Here is a 25,877-nt window from a genome sequence, read left to right as displayed (position 1 = left end):
GAAACACCATGCAAAACAATTGATATTTCAAATATACGTGAAGTTATTCGAAAAACTGGATTTATTTCAAATTCACTCAATACAAAGAATGGTTATTGTCATCGCCGCCTCGGCAGCGCAGTAGGCAGCGCATCAGTCTCATAATCTGAAAGTTGGTAGTTCGATCATCACACGCGGCAGTAATTATGATTCACAATTCAAACAGTGATGTTTGAAATATATTTTTTTAAATTATAACCAATAAAATATATTCATAATGCTAATATAGACGTTTGAAATGTCTTCCAGAAATATAATTTTTTAAATTATAACCAATTAAATATATTCATAATGCTAATTTAGACGTTTGAAATGTCTTCCAAAAGTATTTCAATTTTCATAAAAGCGATTACAAATTCGTGAAATGATAGACGATGCAATAAAATTGATATATCAAATATACGTGAAGTTATTCGAAAAACTGAATTTCTTTTAAATTCGCCCAATACAAAGAATTGTTATTGTCTTCGCCGCCTCGTTAGCACAGTAGGCAGCGCGTCAGTCTCGTAATCTGAAGGTCGTGAGGTCGATCCACACACGAGGCAGTAATTATGATTCACAATTCAAACAATGATGTTTGAAATATATATATTTTTAAATCATAACCAATTAAATATATTCATAATGCTAATATAGACGGTTGAAATGTCTTCCAAAATATTTCAATTTAATAAAAGCGATTACAAATTCGTGAAATGAAACACGGTGCAATACAATTGATATTTCAAATATACGTGAAGTTATTTGAAAAACTGAATTTATTTTCACTTCGCCCAATACAAAGAATTACTATTGTCGTCGCCGCCTTGTTAGCGCAGTAGGCAGCGCCTCAGTCTCATAATCTGAAGGTCGTGAGTTCGATCCTCACACGAGGCAGTAATTATGGTTCACAATTCAAACAGTGATGTTTGAAATATAATTTTTACAATTATAACCAATAAAATATATTCATAATGCTAATATGGACGTTTGAAATGTCTTCCAAAAATATTTCAATTTTAATAAAAGCGATTACAAATTCGTGAAATGAAACACGATGCAAAACAAATGATATTTCAAATATACCTGAAGTTATTCGAATAACTAAATTTATTTCAAATTCGCTCAATACAAAGAATTGCTACTGTCATCGCCGCCTTGTTAGCGCAGTAGGCAGCGCGTTAGTCTCATAATCTGAAGGTCGTGAGTTCGATCCACACACGAGGCAGTAATTATGATGTTTGAAACATAATTTTTACAATTATAATCAATTAAATATATTCATAATGCTAATTAAGATGTTTGAAATGTCTTCCAAAAATATATTTTTTTTAAATTATACCCAATTAAATATATTCATAATGCTAATATAGACGTTTGAAATGTCTTCCAAAAATATTTCAATTTTAATAAAAGCGATTACAAATTCGTGAAATGAAACACGATGCAAAACAATTGATATTTCAAATATACCTGAAGTTATTCGAAAAACTGAATTTATTTCAAATTCGCTCAATACAAAGAATTGTTATTGTCATCGCCGCCTCGTTAGTGCAGTAGGCAGCGCGTCAGTCTCATAATCTGAAGGTCGTGAGTTCGATCCTCACACGAGGCAGTAATTATGATTCTCAATTCAAACAGTGACGTTTGAAGTAAAAACATTTGCAATTATTATGGTAATATAGACCTTTGAAATGTCTTCCAAAAGTATTTCAATTTTAATAAAGCGATTACAAATTCGTGAGTTCGATCCTCAAACGAGGCAGTAATTATGATTCACAATTCAAACAGTGATGTTTGAAATATATATTTTTAAATTATAACCAATTAAATATATTCATAATGCTAATATAGACGTTTGAAATGTCTTCCAAAATATTTCAATTTTAATAAAAGCGATTACAAATTCGTGAAATGAAACACGGTGCAAAATAAATGATATTTCAAATATACCTGAAGTTATTCGAATAACTAAATTTATTTCAAATTCGCTCAATTCAGAGAATTATTATTGTCGTCGCCGCCTCGTTAGCGCAGTAGCCAGCACGTCAGTCTCATAATCTGAAAGTCGTGAGGTCGATCCTCACACGAGGCAGTAATTATGATTCACAATTCAAACACTGATGTTTGAAATACATATTTTTTTAAATTATAACCAATTAAATATATTCATAATGCTAATATAGACGTTTGAAATGTCTTCCAAAATATTTCAATTTTAATAAAAGCGATTACAAGTTCGTGAAATGAAACACGATGCAAAAAAATTGATATTTCAAATATACCTGAAGTTATTCGAAAAACTGAATTTATTTCAAATTCGCTCAATACAAAGAATTTTTATTGTCATCGCCGCCTCGTTAGTGCAGTAGGCAGCGCGTCAGTCTCATAATCTGAAGGTCTTGAGTTCGAACCTCACACGAGGCAGTAATTATAATTTACAATTCAAACAGTGATGTTTGAAATAAAAACATTTGCAATTATAATGCTAATATAGACTTTGAAATGTCTTCCAAAAGTATTTCAATTTTAATAAAGCGATTACAAATTCGTGAGTTCGATCCTCAAACGAGGCAGTAATTATGATTCACAATTCAAACAGTGGTGTTTCAAACATATTTTTTTAAATTATATCCAATTAAATATATTCATAATGCTAATTTAGACGTTTGAAATGTCTTCCAAAAATATTTCAATTTTAATAAAAGCGATTACAAATTCGTGAAATGAAACACCATGCAAAACAATTGATATTTCAAATATACGTGAAGTTATTCGAAAAACTGGATTTATTTCAAATTCACTCAATACAAAGAATTGTTATTGTCATCGCCGCCTCGGCAGCGCAGTAGGCAGCGCGTCAGTCTCATAATCTGAAAGTCATGAGTTTGATACTCACACGAGGCAGTAATTATGATGTTTGAAATATAATATTTACAATTATAACCAATTAAATACATTCATAATGCTAATGTAGACGTTTGAATTGTCTTCCAAAAGTATTTCAATTTTAATAAAAGCGATTACAAATTCGTGAAATGATAGACGATGCAATAAAATTGATATTTCAAATATACGTGAAGTTATTCCAAAAACTGTATATATTTTAAATTCGCCCAATACAAAGAATTGTTATTGTCTTCGCCGCCTCGTTAGCGCAGAAGGCAGCGCGTCAGTCTCATAATCTGAAGGTCGTGAGTTCGATCGTCACACGAGGCAGCAATTATGATTCACAATTCAAACAGTAATGTTTGAAATAAAAACATTTACAATTATAACCAATTAAATATATTCATAATGCTAATATAGACGTTTGAAATGTCTTCCAAAAGTATTTCAATTTTAATAAAAGCGATTACAATTTCGTGAAATGATAGACGATGCAATGCAATTGATATTTCAAATATACGTGAAGTTATTTGAAAAACTGAATTTATTTTAAATTCGCCCAATACAAAGAATTGTTATTGTCGGCTCCGCCTCGTTAGCGCAGTAGGCAGCGCGTCAGTCTCATAATCTGAAGGTCGTGAGTTCGATCCTCACACGATGCAGTAATTAAGATTCACAATTCAAACAGTGATGTTTGAAATATTTTTTTGTACAATTATAACCAATTAAATATATTCATAATGCTAATATAGACGTTTGAAATGTCTTCCAAAGGTATTTCAATTTTAATAAAAACTATTACAAATTCGTGAAATGAAACATGATGCAAAACAATTGATATTTCAAATATACCTGAAGTTATTCGAAAAACTGAATTTATTTCAAATTCGCCCAATACAAAGAATTATTATTGTCGTCGCCGCCGCCTCGTTAGCACAGTAGCCAGCGCGTCAGTCTCATAATCTGAAAGTCGTGAGGTCGATCCTCACACGAGGCAGTAATTATGATTCACAATTCAAACAGTGATGTTTGAAATATATATATTTTTTAAATTATAACCAATTAAATATATTCATAATGCTAATATAGACGTTTGAAATGTCTTCCAAAATATTTCAATTTTAATAAAAGCGATTACAAATTCGTGAAATGAAACACGATGCAAAACAATTGATATTTCAAATATACCTGAAGTTATTCGAAAAACTGAATTTATTTCAAATTCGCTCAATACAAGGAATTGTTATTGTCTTCGCCGCCTTGTTAGCGTAGTAGATAGCGCGTCAGTCTCTTAATCTGAAGGTCGTGAGTTCGATCCTCACATGAGGCAGTAATTACGATTCACATTTCAAACAGTGATGTTCAAAATATGATATTTTAAATTATAACCAATTAAATATATTCATAATGCTAATATGGACGTTTGAAATGTCTTCCAAAGGTATTTCAATTTTAATAAAAGCTATTACAAATTCGTGAAATGAAACACGATGCAAAACAATTGATATTTCAAATATCCGTGAAGTAATTCGAAAAACTGAATTTATTTTAAATTCGCCCAATACAAAAAAATATTATTGTCATCGCCGCCTCGTTAGCGTAGTAGGCCGCCCGTCTATCTCATAATCTGAAGGTCGTGAGTTCGATCCTCACACGAGGCAGTAATTATGGTTCACAATTGAAACAGTGATGTTGAAATAAAAAAATTAATTTATAACCAATAAAATATATTCATAATGCTAATATAGAGGTTTCAAATGTCTTCCCAAAGAATTTCAATTTTAATAAAAGCGATTACAAATTCGTGAAACGAAACACGATGCAGTACAATTGATATTTCTAAATATACGTGAAGTTATAATAAAAGCGATTTACAAATTCGTGAATTGAAACACTTTGCAAAACAATTGACATTTCTAAATGTACATGACGTTATTCGAAAAACTAAATTTATTTCAAATTCGCCCAATACAACAAATTGTTAATGTCATCGCCTCCTCGTTAGCGCATTAGGCAGCGCGTCAGTCTCATAATCTCAATGTCATTAGTTTATCCTCCCACCGGGCAGTTATTAATTCGAAGGTCGTGAGTTCGAACACGAGGCAGTTGAATGTCTTGAGAATGTATGTTGTCCACACGTTCCTCGGCAGAGGATATTATGGGTAAAGTATGACATCATTCCCTCTGAAAGTTTAGAACATGGTAGCATACATATAAATTAGTTGTCATGGCAACAGTACTGATTTTTGTGTTTTTTTACCAAATGCTCAAATTTCCTAATATTGTATGCAATTTATCAGTGTGAGTAGGTTATATAGATGAGTGTCATTCTATTTTTATCGATTAAAATAATGATTTTTAGTATTTTTTACATGTTTGGCAATATCTTCACTTTATGTGTATTTGTAACATTCCATGGTAAAACATGTTTTGGTCAAATTACAGACCGACGATTGAGGGTGTGATTTCGGCACGAGCCGAGTGGGTCCTGATGTAGGTCCCGACTAACGTGAACGCAACCGCTGTAATCCATATCCAAACATGAAGGATTAAAGATGTTGGCACGTGACAATATCCCGTGACGTGAACGTAGCAATTTTCTCAAAATATTAGGCTGGTGACCCGAATGCTTTTAAAATTCAATACCCTAATATTGCCCGGAAGTACAGTTTATTGCAAAATTAATAAATTCTGGGTATTTGCATACATGAGTAAGCTTCCACATTGATAGCACGAAACCACACACTCTAATACGTGTGTATATCATTTTGGACTGTGTCGTGTATGGAAGGCCAAGTGTTGCAATATTCATTAAAAATATTTATGTGCGAGAATTTAAATTTATATTTATGAATTACATATTTGTATTCATAAAACCTTTATTTATATTCTTAAAACCGTCATTTGTATTTGTAAAACTTCCATTTATATTCGTAAAAACCTCCATTTGTATTCGTAATGCAAATTTGCATTTGGTTTTGTGAAATTTGCATTTATATTCGTAAAATCTATATTTGTATTCGTGATTCATCTATTTGTATTTGTAAAAAAAAAAAAAAAACGTGATAAGTGAGCATAGAGGGCGCTCTGTATACAATACAAATGTATATTTGTATTGGTGAAACTTCCATTTATATTAGTCAACCTCTATTTGCGTTCGTTGCATCATGTTTATATGCGCCGAGTGAGCGCAGAGGGCACTCTTTGTCATTGACTTCGATTCAACACATAGATTGTAACAACAGCATGGCGGCAAGTGTTAACTCGCATTGGGTGCTTTGCCAAGCAAACGGAAGTGATCCAGTTAATGTGCCTTTGCGGGACGGTGTTTTACACCGTTCCATCCTGGTCTCTCAGTTCCCAGGCGCAACAGGTTTGCGCTATATGATCGAAAATGTTCAAACTTTTTTTGGGAGGGTGGACATCGTACGATTATCGTTGTTGATGTCTTGTCGCCACTTGTTTATAAACAGTTGTTAATGGTTGTCTTTAATTGATTGATTGATTTTAGAAGAGCTTATCTATCTCCTCTTTTTTGTTGGTACTTTTACATATGGAAGATATTTTAAAGTACAAGGTACTTTTTGGTATTGTGACGCATTTTGTGTAATTTGATATTTATAGACGTGTGTATTAATTTGTATGCCAATAGACGCTCACGAGAGGGCGTTGATAATGATTGAATTTACTGGAGCTTAAGGAGTCTTTGTCCACTATAAATGTAGGTCACAGGTCAATTTCAATTAGTCGTCTATTATCACCGAGTCTGGACACATGGCTAATCACCGACACCTTGCCATGTGGAGGCACGCAGTTGCTTCGTTACGAGTTCTCAAAGACAGATTGTTTTACGTCAAGCTGAATTGAAGACAACGTACAGTTTCACTATGTCATTCCACGGACGTTTGTAAGAACTGCATCCTCTCTCTCTCAGCAAGATTTACAAGAACTCGCTGCCGTCCAGCCATCACGTCGCAATTGTTCGAGCCGAAGCCAGCCGAAAATTAGGCCACGCGTTGTTTGCGTCGAAAAGATTGACTTTTGAAACTAGGTATTTTAGTGTCCATATCATTTTATGACTCCAGGCGACTGTAAATGTATTTTCCTGGCGTTGTCTAATTTTGTGTGTCTTACCACACTGTTATTGTATTATGTTGAATTTGTGAATTTATTGTTCATTTGAATTAATGTCTTTTGATACCTCGTGAGCGCACTGTATTTATTTACACGAATACAATAATAGAATTTGATAATATCCTGTGTTCGTGTCGTTTCTTGTTGCGAACCCCTTGTTTGGGTTTGGGTCAACGGAAAGATTCCAGTCTGTCCGTCATCCGACTTTAGACCCAAATACGGCCGTAACAGTATTTTTATTAATGGTCCAGTCATTCTAGCCAAAAAGTGGGGGCAACCCGTCACAAATTGCAACAGAAATAATTTTGGAAAGGTATCTGGATTGACATACTAAAAATCTAGGAAAATCTAGGCTTCCGAAATATACCTAATTTGCCTATATTCAAAATAGCCGTTTTGCACATTTTTACAATATGGAAATATAACTATTTGAACATATCTTTAATTCAAGATGAGGTATTTTAAAAATTCATTATGCTATGGTACTGTTTTGAGTCGGAGAAGGTATGGGAGTGCCAAATGTGTAGATCGGGTAGATGAAAATTAGCATAAATCCAATATGGCCGTGATAATATAATTATTTAATGTAATTTCTCTTCCATGTGGCATAAATAATAAGTTTAAGATGCTAGAATACAATTTTAAACAGAATCGTACAGAACAGAAAAGATGTAAATAAATGGTTTCCTGGGTAGACGAATGCTTCATCTGCATAAATCTAACATGGCCGTCACATCTAAATGAAAAACTAGAGGAATGAAACACCTTGGTTGGATCTACAAATCTGCTATACTATATACATAATAGACCATTTAAACGTAAATTTTCAACTCTATAAACTATATTTTTGATTTAACACTGTATTAAATAGTTATAATTCTGTCCAAAAGTTTATTGTTTGATTAATGTAATTGCTAATCGTCATTGCTATCTTTATCAGATATCTGAACTACATTTGTGCACCCAGATCCTTGACATTGGCCACAAACAGCAGAACATCTAAGGTTGTGCTTTCTGCAGGTACATCTGAGACTGCGGCAGTCTGTGGAGCAGTTGCATCTCACTATCCTCAAGAGAAATTCAGGTGCTGCCTCCTTGTCAGTCATTACAGGAATGACAATCGCGTCCTGGGATTTGCTTCCTGGCGAGAAACCCGATTTGTGTCTTTATCACGATTTGATTGTTCATAAAGGTAACACACTTGTCCGAGAATAACAGCGCCCCTAGTTCAGCCCGACGCCTACCTGAGGCAAGGGTGAGTAGGAATACTGTTTTCCATGTCAAAAGTTTGAGTGGTTCTGATCGGAGAGGCTCAAAGGGCAGTCTGCTTTGAATGGCCAACACAATCGATAAGTTCCAATTGGTTGGTTCCCTTGTTCGGGGTCTAGACCTCTAATTAAACAGTAAACAGTCTCCTAATGATAGGACAACTGGCTAGCCTCGTCCCCGGAGAATCAAAATTGTGGGTGACAAGGCTGACCTATAGCCAACAATCGACAAAAGTCCATTTCTTTCAAACGATGGACGAAAAGTCAGCTGTCTGGCCAACAAAGGGATGGCATGGATCTCCCTTCCACTACACCAATCAGTGTACGCACGTCATTTCGAGGCGTAGGCTGTGTTGGTGGGGTCCCTGTTCGCCCTGGCCAGGACGTTGTTAGGCCACTCAGATAAACCTGAGTGAGTCAACTGAGAGCCTTGATGCGTGGTACACCACTGGACTCAAAGGCAGTGCGCAGTCCCGTTGGAAGGTGATGTACGGCTACCTCCACATTGTATTCCAGGCGTCAAAGAAGAATTTGCTTCGCTAGGACTGACAACGATGGGGAACTGGTCCCCCCACCTTGTAGCTATAGGAGACCACCACTGTGTTGTCCCTGCGAAGCAAGACTCTGTGGTCTCGAACTATGGGTAGAAAGTGAAGTAGTGCTAAGCGCACTTCTTTTAGTTCGAGCTAGTTGATATGGCAGTCCTGAATCTAATGCAGGGTCCATATTTTCCATTGGGCTTGTTCGTCCAATTGGTGTGCTCCCCAACATGTGAGGGAAGCATTCATTTCCAGAGTCGTAGCCGTGGCGAGTGGGTCCAAGGGGACCCCCCTGCCTGAGGTTGGCAATTGCTCACCTCTCCAGTTCCTGTAAGAGAGCCCGGTGTCGCAACAAAAGTGCACTGTAACAGGCGGCTGCCTAACACGATCTGGGGGAACTACCCTGTGAACCGCTGACATCATTCCGATGATCCTCATTAGTTCTCGGAGGGACACAGAGGGAACGCTGACTAGGCATTTAGCTAGGTCATTTAGGCAACAGGCCTGTGGCAACTGTACCAAGCGCACATCCGTGTCGAACTCCCTGGCCAGAAACTCCAACTGTTGTGTTTGCTGAAGGTGGGACTTGCTCGATTTACTAGGAAGCACAACTGGTCTAGAAAATCTGGTGTTAGTCTTACTGTTTGACTAACCACCCCTTGTTTCCACACTCTGGTGAATACGTATGGAGCCATGGAAAACCTGAAGGGGAGCACCCCGCGCTCGACTACTTGGCCCAACTGGGCGAATCAAGGGAATTGCTGACTCACTGAGTGTATTGGTATATGTGGGTAAGTATCTCTCAAATCAAGCGAGGTTAACCAGTAGACACAGAGCATGGAGAATAATATGGTGCTCGGCGTTTCCAGGAAGCTCATACTGATTTAGTCTGCTTAAGTCCAGAACAGAGCACAGCCACCTTTAGTCTCAGTTGTAGTCTTTGGAACCACGATTACATGCGAGTAGAAGCCAGCATCTAACGCTGGGTCCCCTATCATGTGCATAGCATTCTTTGTAAGCAAACTATCTACCTCCTGTTGGATTGCTCCCGTGTAGTGTCCCACCAATGGCTGTGTCTGCTGGTCTAGGAGGCTTGTGCGTTCTGCCATTGAGATTTCAGAGTGCTGGCGGCACAAAACTATTTGTTCCAGTGGGCTAGCCACAACTAGAAGGTTGACGGTCGCCACTCTGCTCTCACTGCGTGGATTGTTTCCGACTAACCGGTCAAAATATTCCATGGACGTGGCCACCCCCTTTGCCCATCTCACCGAACCAAAAAAAAATCATGGTACCGGGGTCGGGGAGGAACCAAAGGATCCGATTTGACTCCAGACTTTGCTGGCTCATGTCTCAAACATCGTTCGATCGGGTAGCACTTGATCCAGCGAAAAAGGTTCAGCATAAAATTAACCTATTCTAAGGACTTAGGCCTCTATCCCGTGGTGGACCAATGTCCGCCCATCAACACGTCTGTGCATTCCCCCCTACGTCCAGCACCCGGCGGAATCCAAAGCAATACCAAATGCAGGACTCTGGATCCTGGAAGTGACATTCCTACCGAAAGTGTCTGTTTCAGGATCGGGGGTGAACATCCGGTCACTAGGATCGATGTTACCCCTTCACCCCAAGGCGTGGCTCACAGAGGCATTACGTGGTACAGACTCTGAGGGGCCGCCCAAGGCTGCACATTTAAATGATACTATTTTGACGGTCATATTGGATTTATGCAAATGGTTGTTATTCAATCAAATGTTTCACAATCACATACATTCACACACACCAAACCATATTGCTTGAATATCTAAATCAAAGAAAGCTTAGAAAGAACTCCCATGTGCTGAGAGTATTGGAGACACATTAAATATAATTCAAAATTACTTGTCAGAGATAGTGATAGTGACGGAAAAACCGAAAACTAATAATGCAAATCAGAAAATTAATATGAACAGATTTTAATGGAAAACTAATGAGGTCTGCGCAATATAACAGACCATCTATGTACCAAGTTTTATTGAAATGTGATTGGAACCAAAAAAAAAATTATAAATTATTATGCTTATTAGGGAATTAATATAAACAGATTTTAACCCCAAACTAATCAGGTTTGTACCCTGTCCTAGAGCATCTTTGCACTAAGTTTCATTAAAATGGAATAATTAGTACTTTAGATATCAGTGTGATAGCTTAAAAGTGGTTAATTATGTAAATTAGTAATTAATATGTACAGATTTTAACCCACAATTATCCAGGTCTGTCTATTCTCCTACAGCATCCATGTACAAAGCTTCATTGAAATGTGATTAGTACTTGAGAAATCAGTGTGAAAGCTGAAAATTAATTAATATACACGATTATTTACCCTAAAACTAATCAGGTCTCTGGATATTCCTAAAGGATCTATGTACCAAGTTTCATTGCAATGTGATAATTAGTACTTCAGATATCTGTGGAAAAGCTGAAAATTAACTAATTATGCAAATTAGGTAATTAATATGCACACATATTTATCCCAAAACAATCAATCTCTGCATTGTCCTTGAGTATTTATGAACCAAGTTTTATTGAAATGTAATGCTTACTACTGTAAAGGGGGTAATTATTCACTGGGTTTTAATTTGGCTTATTTCGCTGACTGGAAAATGCGCTAAATTAAAACCCAGTGAATATGTAAAATTTAGTATAGAACACATTATCTAAATAACGAAACCGTGAATTTAAAACCCGTAGGTAATTAATATGCATGAAATTTTACCAAAACCTAATCAAATCTGCGCATTAGCCCAGAGCATCTATGCACCAAGTTTTATCAAAAACTGATGTATGGTTCTTTAGATATCAGTGGAACAGACGGACACACATACACATACAGATACAGATACAGACACACTAACCGCAAAGACTCCCATTTTGTGCTTTGCACAAGTGAGTCAAAAATGTCATCTAGAATTAAAGCTATGTCCTAATAATTATATTTTCCATGTTGCAAAAATGCACCAAACGGCCATTTTGAATGTTTGCAAATTAGGTATATTTCAGAAGCCTAGATTTTCTTAGACTTTTAGTATGTCAATCTAGGCACCTCCCCGGAATGTATTGTAAAGAAATTATTTCTGTTGCAATTTGTGATGGGTCAAACCATAAATTGACTGGACTATAACAGTAAATAATTCCTTTAATATTTTGCATGATTTAATGAATTGCCTATGAGTATCGTACAAGCACAGAGGGATTAGGCAGAAAAACTTTTGAGAAAAACAGGATACATCAGCAGATAATATTGTAAAAATCCACTTTATTGAAACAAAATCTCAACAACATTGGGAATATACTGAGACATTACTTCCAGTATTTCACTTTGTACATGCTGTAACAAACATTTAATGCGAAAACAATCATTGGATACTACACATGATTGTCTGTAAGTGGTTTGTTATAACCCCCACAGCAAAATGAAATCCAGTGAGATATCCTGTGGTAAATCATGCAATGTACGCACAATCTTCTGATCATTTGTCTTTCGACAGAGCCATGCTTGAAGTGCCATCTACTATCAATTAAAATGAAAAATACTATAAACCCGGTAGAAAAAAAACGTGCATTAAAATTGGTATGTTTGTTAATGCCAGTCAAATGCTAAGATGTGTCATAGTGAGATTATATCAGATTGAAAATCTCAATAATACCATTGCGTAAATCATGCATCAAATGTCAGTACATCTACCCTAGATTCTGCTCAAATCCAAATGCAGAATATTCAAACAATTTCCACTACATAGTTATTACAAAACACTGTGTAATCTTTCCCAGTTGATTAAGATACATTGTAAACAATATTGTCACATGACATGTTATTAATTTTTTCTAATTGTATCATTCGTATTAGGTCTCGCTGTCATCACGACGTGCCCTTTGGCGGTGGTCTGTAGTGATTTCGACATCTTTCGTAAAAAACCTGTGAGATGAGAAAGCAGAGAGGTTATATTATTATAGTGTCCCATCCAGTATGTGTGATCCATGCCTATTTTGGGGGAGATTTCCCCCACTATTTTCTGATGTGCTTAATATTTGGTGGGGGAATAACTACATAATATACTGTAGAATACTTTATTTTCGCTTGGAATTTATTTTCGCCATTTTCGCTGAAGGGATTATTCGGTGAAAATAAAATCCAGTGAATATACTTTTTTTCCTATATTTCACATTAAACTCATCAAAAATCAGTGAAAATAAATTCCATACAAAACGCCCAAAAAGCCATTTCAGCGAAAATTAATTCCAGCGAAAATAAAGTATTCCACAGTACATAATATAAGCAGTCAAATTGCATTGTTTAACACAAAGATTTTAGAAAACTCATTTGAGATGTGAACAACCATTCAAACTGGTTGCCAGATGATGATTTTATTTGGATGTTGAGTTGAATTGTTTTAATTGGGAATTACAAAAATAGCACAATTAAGAATTGTGGCCATGTAGTATTAAATTGTCTTATAGAAATTACCATATTTGCTCTATTAGAAAAAAAACAAAAATCTGACAAAAAAATTATTTTTTATATTATATTTACACCAACTTTTTAGCAGGTTAATTACACTTGGAATGTACTGTACATGTATATTATCCCATAAATCTATCTTGTAACACCAATGTAAGGTACATGGGGCTGGCAGGATGAGGACTACAGTACAGTTCCAGTGTATCTTAACTCCTGCACTCAACCGGCTTTGTCTTTTCATAAAACTTCAATGTTGTCAACAAATTTAACTTTATTTTTTTGTAGTACCGGGTATTTACCTATTTTACCAATATGAAACATATTTAGACAGATTGATTTTCACAATGTAGATATTTTGGGGGCGAAACTGAGAGGAGCACCACTGTACAATGTATTTCTATGGGCTCTGCGCGAACTGCTGTAGAACGCCAATGAAAACAAATAAAGTCAAGGAAACAGCACAAGCTCAACTATATTACAATCTTGAACAACCAAATTTATATATATATTGCAGGGAGTAATCTACTATAAAATACTTTATTTTAGCTGGAATTAATTTTCGCTGAAAAGACTTTTTGTGTGTTTTGTATGAAATTTATTTTCACTGATTTTTGACAAGTTGAATGTAAAATATAGAAAAAAAGTTTTTTTGATTTTATTTTCACTGAATCATTCCTTCGGAGAAAATAGCGAAAATTAATTCCAAGCAAAAATAAAATATTTTACAGTAGTAAAGTGTTCAGGAGAGTCTCTACAACAAGCTCGAAGTAAATTTTTTTTTTGAGTTTTCATCGGTTGTGGTTGCCAGGTGATGAAAGTGCCCGGATGTTCATTCCTGAGAATATGATGGCTTTTAATGCAAACTAAGCTGGCTGAACCTCAAGTAATATTCAGACTGTAATGTTAGTGTTTATAAATTGTACAAAAATAGATTGTTTTCAGGAATGGTGTGTCTCTATGATTTTGAATAAGCTGAATTTCAGTAGTACTACAATCACAGTCTATTTTTATACTGCCCTCACAGTTGAGATGAGATGAAGTAAAGATTGCAATATCAAGTTCATCCCTAATAATTATTACCTTCAAACTTCTATCTTTGACGACTTCTTCAATGTTAAGTTCACTCTGCATCATTCGGAGCTATAAACAAAAACACTACCATTAGTATTGCTGAGAATGAATATAAATATTTGCCACTAACAGAACATATATGTAATAATAACAGAACTCCACAATCTCCCCCTAGCTTTCGTTGTGTATGGAAGTTATTTTCACGAGTGATGCAGTGTATCCTGCGGCCGTACTTTCACGAAAGTACAGCAGAATACACCGCATCTCAAGCGATCAAATTGACTACATGTACATGTAGGCTGTTGAAAATGTGTATTTTTTCTAAATTTTTCATATTGTCAATTGACCATTTGTGAAACTCTGCTACACCTGGTGTATATATATATATATATATATATATATGTGTGTGTGATTGCATAACCAATGCATACATGTAGGCTCATTCAAAACTGGTTCATGACACAACATTGCCTGTGATATTGGGTTGTAGTATGTTACAAGTGGTCTTTGTTGTTTTGAGTTGTGAATTGACGGGTCAAAATAACATGTTTGAAATGGGGCAATACCACAGGGTTGTCATGTAATAACCTCTATTATTCATACACAGTTTCACAATCCTTTTGTACTGTGGGAAAATTTTTTATCATTTCAGAGCAAATGCATTATTTTCTTTGGAACTACATTCAAATGCCTCACTAGATGTGTATACTGAAAATGTACTGTGAATGAAACGTAAAACAGGCACACTCTTGGACAAAGTTTATGGGACACTTCACACGTGAACAGCTCCGCTCTGTCAACTTTGATGACATCGGAGCTTAAAAACATTTGTACTGTACGATTAATGAGGCTGCACATCCGTGTATGATAACACACGATAATGAAACCTACAAGATATCTACTGGGGTAAAACAGTAATTACAGTGCATACCTTGTGTTGTTCATTTCTTAGTTTCTTTAATAAATCTAAGTTGTTAGGATCCTTTGTTTTAACATCCCTATATTGATTAACTGAACTTGAGACTTCTGTAATGCATTTCTTTATCGCTATCTCTCGTGAATCATAAGAGTTCATCAGCTGAAAAGTGAATACGTACACCAATAAATATTACAGTAAAAACAAAAATTCAACCACATAATTATTCTGCAAATTTTAAGAGTCTATTTTCTTATGAAATTTTGGTCAATCACACAACTGTGCTTTATCCACTTTATCCACTCCATCTTGAATTGTTCTTGGGCATATGGATCAGGACTAATTTAGGCTTTAAGGTAGCGAGAGGGGAAAAACTAGAAAAAAAAACTTTTTTCTAAAAATCCCGGATTATGCAACCTTATATTGTGTACTTTCTTTATCTTTGGTCCGAATTTACAGTGCGCGATGCATTTGTTGAGTAATTTCAATTTATTCCCGGAAACTTAGTTGTAGGTGAACATGTCCTTCCTGCATTTACATATCATGTTGAGTGACGGACTGAAGACAAAGGATTTAATTTGCATACTAATTTGTTGACCATCCAGCTTTATTATATCCTGTGTAATCTATAAGAAGTGTCCGTTACGCGATCGAAGCACAGATAAACATTACGCTATCGTATTCAAGCTTTTCTCGGTGTTTTAATAACCTAATATATCATGGAAAGGAGTTCTAAGATGAAAAAAAAAACTGGCCGCCGACAAATGTCCGACACCGTTAAAAGATATCTAAATGAAAATGACCTGGGCTCATATTACAGTCAGCCCACAGAGTGGAATCAAAAATGTAACTCCGTGACTGACATTTTTCCTGCGTCAAAAAAGAGTGGACATTCTTTTGATGTGAATCGTAAGCCGGTGATCGCGGCTCTTGGCATTGGAAAGGGTAGTCGCGCAATGCGTAAATTTAGTAGCTATATGGGATTACCGACTTCTCTATTATATCTGGAACCACATTCAGAGAAAACACTCGGAAAGTTTTAGACGTTGCTAAAAGACTATTAGAACAAGAATTTCAAGATGCCGCCGATGAAATAAGAAAACTCAAAACAGAATTGGCAGAGATAGACGAGAGTGGTGACACCGATAAAAAAACAGTGGATATAGCGGTTTCTGTCGACGGGTCAAGCTGGGTGGTCCGAAGTATTTAAACTATTTTCTTGACTTTCCGTAGACACCTGACTGCTATCCTTTTTAATGATTTAAATGCGCCCATGTTTATGTTTGCGTAATTATTACGAATGCGACGCATTATCAAGTCAGTAATATTGAAATATTCACAGACCCAATACCCCGGGTCAGTGCCCTAACAATAGTAAAAGATAAAATGAATTTTGCGTAGTTATCATGAAAGCTATACATTACGAAGTTGAAATATTCAGAGCTGGTACAATATTGCAACAAATTTGCGTAATTAGAAAAGCAGTGAACCAAGTAAACGATGTTGATATATTCAAAGTACAGAGTTGCATACAAGTTGCGTAATTACAGTACCGTCGGATATAAGTTTACTAGATCGACGCGCGGACCACGAAAGAAAAAGGTTGCCAAGGTAACGCGCCAGTTCAGTGCGTGAATTGGGGTCAAACTTCGGTCAACACACACTTGATGTCAGCATCGCCGCACAGCAAGTTTCGCAAAGAAGTACTTGAAGTTCAATTGCACCCCAAAATGATGTCACTGTTCACTCAGTTGTCGCATCGTGTGTTGTGTCATGTCATGTCCATGATGCACCCCGTTTCGACTTCGGCTTGCTTTTCCTTCTTAGTGCATGTTCTTGTTTACGTAAAATGCAACCTCTCACCAACGTATTAAAACACTTTGAATTTATACTTTGAATGATTATATTTGGTCAACGCGAAACATTTTTTCTAAACATTTTCTGAGACCATTTTTATCAGCGCAGGGATATTTTTTCAGACAAGATGGGCTTCGTTATATCTGCCATAACATCGCCCGGGCGATCTTTTGGTCCACATTTTTCTATAAAAAAAATCGAATCCTCCATAAGATCGCCCGGGCGGGGTATCGGCCAAATCAGGTAGTGCTGACTTAGAGCTAACTGATTATAACAAATCCGATAACGGTACACTCTCCATAGGCTGAGAGTAATGCAAACATGTCTGTACTTGAATGCATGTATATCCCGTAAGTAAATATATGCTGTCACGAAGGCCCGCCCTATGTTTAGAGAACCGATTGTACTGTTGACGCTGTTCAACATAACAAAGGGACTTGAATAAATTAATTGCGCGGTCGCCATCTTGCTCAAGTTAGCACCCACTTTCGAAGAAACTGCTAAGTTTTGTCACGTTTTAGAAAACAACCAACCAATTTTTCACGATCTAACATTCCACACATATCAGATACTTGTATATTTATCGAAGTATGATCGAAATGGTCGACATTTTGTCATTAATTAGCTGTTTATCTGTGGCCAAATTCGAAAAAAACGTTTTATTGAGTTTTTACGGAAACCAATTTTTGACTATCATAACTATTGAAGATGTCATCTTTCAACACTTTTCTTTACGCTAACGATGTATAAATTACACAATCTACTCGTCACAAAATGGGCTAAAATATGATGTCTCATGGACGTTTATGTGAGCCGTTGTCGTTGAGTTACGGCCTTGGGAACAGGAAGACGTTCATAAAATTTAGTCCATAAAGTTCAACAGGCTTTATCTCCAGAACAATGGGGCACATAAAAATTTCGGGACGCATTCTCAAAGATCATTATCTTATAAAGCAACAGTGAAAAGATCAGAAACATAGAAAAAAGGAACACCGAGAAACGACCAATCCCGCAAAAAACTCTCCGTTTAGGAGGTTAACGGGAACGATCGTAACTTAATCCCCTGAGCAAATATCAAGACGAAACATATATGATCGTATTCTGCTATATCTCAGCTTTCTGAAAACATATACATTGCCATAACTGCATGCTTAGTAACTGGTGAGGAAAGTCCTAAACTCCATTAAACTATAAATTATGTTTCCCCTCTCGCTACCTTAATTAATAGGAACATACACTAACCCCCAGTTCCTAATTTTCATCACAAATTCACAAAATGTAGTCTGCACTTTCCTTCAGAAGATTGGGACAAAAATAGCCAAATCTTTTAAGTAAATACTGAAAATTGTCACAAAAATTGACAAAAACAATTGGCTCCAAAATTAGGGTTCATTTCCAGAATCGTAAAACAAAAAAGTGCAGAAAAATTTGGGCGAGGAAGTTTGGTGATGACAAGTTTAAGGGTAGGTATGCTGTGTTATCTGCATGCAATAATCTAGATCATAGACATACAACTTATTTTTCTGAGCTTCTAACACCGTTGCTTATTATTCAGTCATACCCGTATTTCAATACAAAAAATATTATTTCTTTCGTACTTTTTTTGAGTTATTAAACATCACAAGTGATTGTGTTTTGATGGAAACAATTTTCAAACAACAAGTGATGCACATTGTACGCCTCCGAGTGTTTTATGTTATCACTGTTTTTAAAAACTAATCATTTAACTACAGTCAATTTATTGGAGTTTTAACAGTATATTGAGTAGCATAAAATCAGTATTAGAAGCTGCATCCTTGATAGAAGTCGCACCCAATATTTTTGAATAAATGATAACCAAAAACTCATCATTTCTCATATGTGTAGATGCTCTAATAGAAGCCGCATCCCCTTTGTTGCATTGTACCATTAATAGAAGCCACGGTTTCTAATATAGAAATTTACAGTACTAGAAGTCATCACTGTGATAAAAAACGGTTACATATAAAAAAAACTAAACACACCAAATGGCTACAATGTCTTTGATTGGTTAGTAAACAAAAGAGTGCCCATGGAGACATTTATTCAATTTTTTTGTTGAAAACGTCAACATTTCTATGTAAGTTGTTGTATAAAATTAAAATGAGAGTATGGGTAGATCAGTCAATGAACTTACATCTTCATACAACTTCTGACATGTTTCCTTGGCATCAATTTTTCCAGCAAATGAATCTGTGGGAACAGTGGTGTTTAGGGCATAGATAATTTTATCGTCAATTGTTCTAAGAGTTTTTAATGCATCCTGAAAAAAAAACAATAGATAAATTAATATCACCACAATTCCCTTCTTACATAAAAACATAGTAATAAATATTAGTCACATCTGCATTCTTAAATATAATTGTTACATACCGGTACTATGATAGAAGAAAATTCGAAACTCAATGCTTTTAAAACTTATTTTTCTGGCAATAGTAAATGATCTAGCTGTCAAATTCACTAATATTTGTATTTATATGGCTTCCCTGAACGTTCATGGCGCCACTCACATTTGAAAAATAGAAAATATAATGGAATGAATCACTGTTTCTCGTGTTTTTGTGGATCTTTTAGTCACCGTTGTTGATGTGGGTGAGGGCGACTTCATTTGAATAATAAACTCCGCCCGCGTCTGTTTATATACCATGTCTTTAAGTTTGTAGCAAATGCTAAGATTGAATTTCATAAACCTTTCAAACATAAAACAGGCTCACAGATTTGTGGAGACAATAACACGTGAACAGTGGTACGCTTTGATAGGAGTCTGATCAGTAATATTTTTTAACCAGCTTTTATTTATTTATTTTTTGCTCAGAAAAACTCAGAAAGTCTCCGACTTGTACATCCCTAACCAAATGATTAATGTTATGACATCTTTGTAGATTACGTCACAATTGTGAATTGTGTGAATCGACTAATCAGACATTGGATAGTTTTGCCATCCCTTCCCGATATGTGTTGAATCACAAGGAACAGGCAACTTACATACATGAAGGAAAATAATGCTCCAGTCAATGTCTCCTCGGGCAATACGGGACAAATGTGGAGCATTAGACGGGGTTCACCGCCAAACTGTGCCAGTGGAGGTAGGGTAATAGCTGCGCATCCGTATAGGTTTATTGAATACTCTGCTGATGGCGGACAGTGGCGTTCCCCAGGGTTGAGGGTGGGGGAAATGTGAGGGGTTTGTTTTGGGTGGTGATTTGCCTATCCTTCTTGCCCCCAGGAGCTGGGGCATTTAGCAAATTTTACAACAATAATTTCCAAATCCCCCACTAAATCCGATGTGGGGAGGGTGGGGGTTGACGTTGACTGGAGCATAAATAATACTGATCGATTTATTTGACTGTTCAACCCTCAAGTGACTGATCACAAGTTCATCTATACATGGAGCTAAAAAAAAAAGAGTGGCTGCAAGTCTTTGCCATATTTAGAAACGTTTTGTGTAACTGGTCGTGTAACTTGATTGTAATTTCTGAAAACAGTTTCACATATGATATACAAAGTAGCTGCACTAATTTGCAATTACGTGACCTCGTCCTCTGACCACAGCGTGTCACACGTGTTCCAAAACAAATACATTGGTTACATTGCAGATTTTTGTAACTCTCATCCAAACGTCTCAAGTATTAAAGACCGGCCTAATCGATACCGATTCTCGACAAAATAAATTCAACTCGCCTGAAACTGCATGAAATCTCCACAAGTCAGAGTTACGCCGGTAGACGCCATTTTGAAAATGTGCGTGTTCAACTTTGAACTTTAGTGGGCGAGTCCAAGTTGTTGAAGTGAGAGAGGGGACAACGATTTGCTTGTGTGATATGCACGTTTCGGTGATTTTTACTTGCTATTGTAGTTGAATATCAATTATTTGTGAAAATACATTTTTATTTTGATGAAATAATACAACTATTTCAAAACATTTCTGGTTATTATTGGTTATTTAAGATAATCGTCTTCGGAAAAATTGGCATATCTCGCAGAAACTCGCGATATTTTGCGCCTTAATTTTCACGCATGCGCATAAACGTTTTCCTCAATATTGGCAGGTTCGTGTTTGCGAAAAAATAGAATTTACAAAGTAAGTCAATTTTTCTTGTTTACTCACATTTGTTGAGCATTTAGCCTTGTACATCTCAACAGACACATGTGGCCGTCTTCTAAAGTCCAGAAAATCAGAAGTTGTGTGTGGTAACACGACACAAATCATCAAGGAGGTGATGTCAGACTCGACTCGCGATTGAAACAATTTTCCCCCATGTCGTGCCAGAATCTCATCGAATGTCGAACTGTTCAATCGGTGTTATCAACGTTTTATGATTTGCGTGTTCACAACTAATAGATGCAATCTTCACCGCGTATAATGTCAGAGCTTGATTGTCTTTATTAAAGAACTTCAACTGTTAATTCGCCCATGGTTTCTCTCCCTCACCAATCAGTTAACAGAAAGGTATTACGACATGCATTCCAAAATGGCGACAAGTATCACAATTTCACATCCTGTCAGTGTCAGATGTAGGGTTCTATGGGTTACAGGAGTAAATAATGCATCCTTTATTACTTTTACATAATCTTTCTGTTTTTGTTTTTTTGTTTGTTTTTTTTAAACACCACTTTGTTATGATATATGACATCGAAACAAGTTACATACAGTACCACGTGAGTTCCCTATATGCGGTGACAATATACATATAACATTTTAATATTTCAGTTAATTAATTATTTCAGTGGAAGTCAAAACAGTGAATGTCTTACCATATTTCAGAAATAATCAAAATTGAAACTCACTTTGACTTCGTGAAAGTTGTAAATACAAGTGAAAGTGAATTAGGATTTGCTCCCTGTTCAGTCCTTGTATTTGGTTTCTATAATGTCTGTCGTAGAATCAGAAAACTAGAAAATGTATATAGTTAGTGAAAACCTGTATGTGTCGTGCTATTTTCATTTAAATATCTTGCTTGAATGGATCCAAATAACATCCCTGTGCAACTTCCAAATCAACTATTGTTTTTGTGAATTTGTATATGCATTGACTTTTCCCTTGAGGCATTTGAGAGTACTGATTGGCTTTCACACAATTTTTCAGCTGTTGAATAAAATAATAAAATAAAATAAAATAATCAAGAGTAAAATGACATTTTACTAAAAAGATATCTTGTTGAATTATTTTAGTGTTGCGAGTATTGGGCACCAACAACTTTGTGAAGTAAATTACAATCGGCAAGGTGACGAGTGTCGTATTGGCTGCAAGGAAAATTGTGATAAATTTAAATCACACGATGCAATCGTCGTTCGGATACAACAAAATTTGCTATATACGAAATGAAACTGTTCTTGTTATAAAATTACCTTTTTTTCACTCATTTTATTTGCTGATAAGAGAACCGATCCCATGCCCGGACTATTAATACATGCAAAACCCACGTACGCTGCCTGGTGCGTCGGCGTTGTCGCCAGTCATCTTGATACAAAGTTCCAAAACAAGTGCGTACATTCCCACCTATGATTGGATGGTTGTGAAGGCGTCGGTCTTTGGTAAAATTTGACATCCAATTTTCTAAATTAAGTCACGATCAGCATGGACGTATTTGGTGACCAGCCGATGAACAATTTGAAAATTATGATTCACACGGAAGTCCTTCGATACTGAAAATCGTCGACCCCAGCCTAGTCTGGTTTATCTTATTTCCCAACTCACAAAACTGATTTGTATCTCAGCCCTGTTTCTTTTTTCTTTTTTTGAACTGAGGTCAAATCCCATCCGTTTGTCAAAACATGGAGCTCCATGGTCAAAATATGCCGATGTTTTTTCAGTGAATAATTGTGAAGCCTGTCACAGCGCAAAAAAACTGAATCGATGCCGGAGATTGGATGGTACGACGACCCTCAATTTGCATCAAATATGCTTTGTTACAACATCATGGATTGGATGAGAGTCACCTGATCGGGGCACGACCTGGGTCACAGAACCATATTTGTCCGTATTATCGACAGAACTTTGCGAGAGAACCACACCCACATTTTCATCCATTTTTAGCGCGGAAGTTGCCAACAAATGTCGAAAAACTCATGAATTTTATGGATTCGAATAAAATAAAGCTAGCGATTGGCAAGACTGGTTAATAATATATCCCCCGATGCTCTTCGATTTTTTTTATTTCAAGGTGAGAAATGGATAGTTGAAGTTCCATCGATTTCAAGGCGACTATTCCACTGCAATAACTCTACGCACTGTTGTAGTTTCGAGAGGTAAAAAAATATATAATAAATAGTACTTGTTTCATTATTTGGTTTTACAGTAAATTACGGAACATGATCCCGGTGAATTGCTATAAATAAATGCTGATTGTGTTGAATGGCGGACGTCGGGGCCGTTTGGAGAAACCAACGGGGATCGATATTCCAAACAAATTATTGGGACACGGTCGGTGGACCTTTCAAACAAATGAAATTATTAACGAAAGACGAGATTTTTCTAGATATATATACGAACATATATATACCAAATATATGCAAAATTGACAAATACACAAAGACGTGTAATATTATGCTTTTATGGTCCTTCGGCTTGTCTTCTCCTTGGGGGGGGGGAACAACAATAATTCGAATTTACGGCATCAGTGGACCAAAGCCGTCAAGAACACCAGGAAATATTGGAATGGACCTTCTCCTCATAACGTTATCTGCAGTGCCCGAATCATTAATCAGTACGTATCATTTACGCCCGAATCATTTATCAGTACAATTTCATTTGTTTCGATCTTGCAGTTGTAGGTATTCGCGTCCTACCGGACGCACACAAATTTACATTTTAGAGTGCAGATTTTCTAACATTATTGATTGATACATTGTTCAGGTGGAGTTTAATAAAAATAACAACGTTAAGATTTTCGGTCACGATGTTCAAACTCTGTGCCTGTGCCTTAACCGGGTGCCTGAATCGTCATGGTCATTTTGGGGAGGTACACGATCACCCACTTTGCGTATTTTCTCGCAGGTTCAAACCTGTATGGGCCACTTTGTCCCTGGCACTGTAAAACAAAATCGTGACATCTCTCGTTGTCATCATATTCCTCGATCTCATAACTCTCGTCAGACGATGATAAGATAGATTCCGTGTCGCTTTCCGAGCACTGCATGCGTATAGCGGCCATTGTGAAACGATGACAAGTTCCCCCCGTGACGTCACAAATCACCCTTACATGCTAATTAGGTTCTCTAGCTGAAGCCTCGTTCTGAGTCGGCCAAGAAATTGGACATGGGCGTTTCCTTATCCAGAACATTATTATTGATCGTTTATTTAATTTATGTACATTTTTCACTTGTTTTTTTTTTTTCATAATGTTGTTTATAAATAAATTTTGCACACAAAGAAAGTCAATTGTCCCAATTCAGTTACACTTTAATCCCAGCATGTATGTTTATGCCGTCAACTGGGAAATAATTGTAGTTGATGCTGTCAACCAAGACCTCACTCATGTGTGAATAATGGATGGGATATCAGTTAGGACCACATCAGGGATCTGAATGGGCCATGCACACCATTGGCTAGGTTCCCCACCTGATTGTCTTTGATTTCCTTCAAAATTGTAAGAAAATTCATTGCCTCAATAATGGTGAAGTTAAAGCCCTGGCTGTCGTGTATGTGAAGGGGGGGGCTTATCTTGGATCATGGTCCATGTGTAAAAATCATGAGAGATTGCGTTATAAACAGTGTCCCATGTACAATGTAAAATAAGGCTTGCTAAATTTGTAAGTGTGTTCTTGACACGCAAAAGAGGAAATATCTCCAAAAAAATAAATCCACAGTTATTATATTGTTTGAATCCTAGAAACATGTGTGCTGTATTTAACTTGAATAACTGCAGTTGATTTTTATTTCTAAGATTTTGTCATCATGGCGAGTCCAAATAAAGAAAATCAGCGGCTAAAATCATACAAGAATAAAGCATTGAATCCTGAAGAAATGAGAAGGCGAAGAGAAGAAGAAGGCGTACAACTGAGGAAACAAAAAAGAGAGGAACAAGTAAGTAATGTTTGAGACCACTGAATTTACATGAATTGATGATTTCAGTGCTTTCATGGGTATATAATTTCACAAAGACATTTTGACTACGACAAATATCCCCATGTCTTAAAGTTGTATTGTTTGCAATGTCAAAAGTTTGTGCAACAGTCAAAAATTACCAAACATTTCTGTAGATCTATTTGCGTTCAAGTTTTTTTTGTAAGTTGTCAAAAATTAGAATATGGAATTTTCTGTTTGCTGATAGAAGATGAACAATATCACAAAAATAATGCTGTTTTTGCTCTGTTAGAAGCACATTTCTAGTAAAAGCAGGTGTAAACCAATTATTGTATGTAAACATATGCTGGATAATTAAAATGTTGACGTAGACTTAGATTTTGTCATTTATGTAATCACATACACTACTAACAGAACAAATATGGTGTTTGGTGGGAACCATTTTCTCTAATGATTGGTCTGCGAAGTAGATTTCAGTTGTTTCCTCCTTGACCACTCTCCCAAAATTTAAACCATCATTATGGTAAATATTTACATGCATAACATTTGCATATTATGTGCATAATTAAACAGATATTGTGATAACACAATGCACAAAATGATTTGCTAATGAAACTTTTATTGCATCTGGAGTGATACAACAATA

At 36.1% G+C, this 25,877-nt stretch overlaps 2 protein-coding genes and 3 non-coding genes across 7 annotated transcripts in view; 4 read left to right on the top strand and 1 right to left on the bottom strand.

Annotated features, from left to right (window-relative positions):
* Positions 1-842: 842 nt before the first annotated feature.
* Positions 843-915, top strand: TRNAM-CAU (transfer RNA methionine (anticodon CAU)). The gene has a single exon. It is a non-coding gene; the product is annotated as a tRNA-Met (tRNA).
* Positions 916-1,560: 645 nt separating this feature from the next.
* Positions 1,561-1,633, top strand: TRNAM-CAU (transfer RNA methionine (anticodon CAU)). Its single transcript has one exon. It is a non-coding gene; the product is annotated as a tRNA-Met (tRNA).
* A 1,863-nt stretch (positions 1,634-3,496) lies between these two features.
* TRNAM-CAU (transfer RNA methionine (anticodon CAU)) lies at positions 3,497-3,569 on the top strand. The gene has a single exon. It is a non-coding gene; the product is annotated as a tRNA-Met (tRNA).
* An 8,633-nt stretch (positions 3,570-12,202) lies between these two features.
* On the bottom strand, positions 12,203-21,480 carry LOC102804794 (protein MIX23-like). 2 transcript variants are annotated; one of them, XM_085505006.1, is made up of 5 exons: positions 21,314-21,480; positions 19,343-19,468; positions 15,346-15,492; positions 14,424-14,483; positions 12,203-12,800 (listed from the first exon to the last, which is right to left on the bottom strand). In XM_085505006.1, the coding sequence occupies exons 1-5, from the start codon at positions 21,413-21,415 to the stop codon at positions 12,744-12,746; spliced, it is 492 nt and encodes a 163-aa protein (XP_085361132.1). In that variant the 5' UTR covers positions 21,416-21,480; the 3' UTR covers positions 12,203-12,743. The 2 variants fall into 2 exon arrangements, with proteins under 2 accessions (XP_085361132.1, XP_006822878.1); XM_006822815.3 differs by lacking the exon at positions 21,314-21,480 and adding an exon at positions 20,887-20,970.
* LOC100366324 (importin subunit alpha-7) overlaps positions 21,207-25,877 on the top strand; it is a 22,750-nt gene continuing 18,079 nt past the window's right edge. Inside the window, exons 1-2 of one of the 2 annotated variants that reach the window (XM_085504860.1) lie at positions 21,207-21,286; positions 25,092-25,231. In XM_085504860.1, coding sequence (XP_085360986.1) covers positions 25,103-25,231 — 129 coding nt within the window. In that variant the 5' untranslated portion in view covers positions 21,207-21,286; positions 25,092-25,102. The remainder of the gene's footprint in view (positions 21,287-25,091; positions 25,232-25,877) is intronic. The other variant, NM_001184912.1, reaches the window with a different exon arrangement.

Source organism: Saccoglossus kowalevskii, chromosome 11 (genome assembly GCF_978046115.1).
Source record: "Saccoglossus kowalevskii chromosome 11, keSacKowa6.1, whole genome shotgun sequence".
NCBI classification, from domain to species: Eukaryota; Metazoa; Hemichordata; class Enteropneusta; family Harrimaniidae; genus Saccoglossus; species Saccoglossus kowalevskii.
This window is presented reverse-complemented; position numbering and strand designations above follow the sequence as displayed.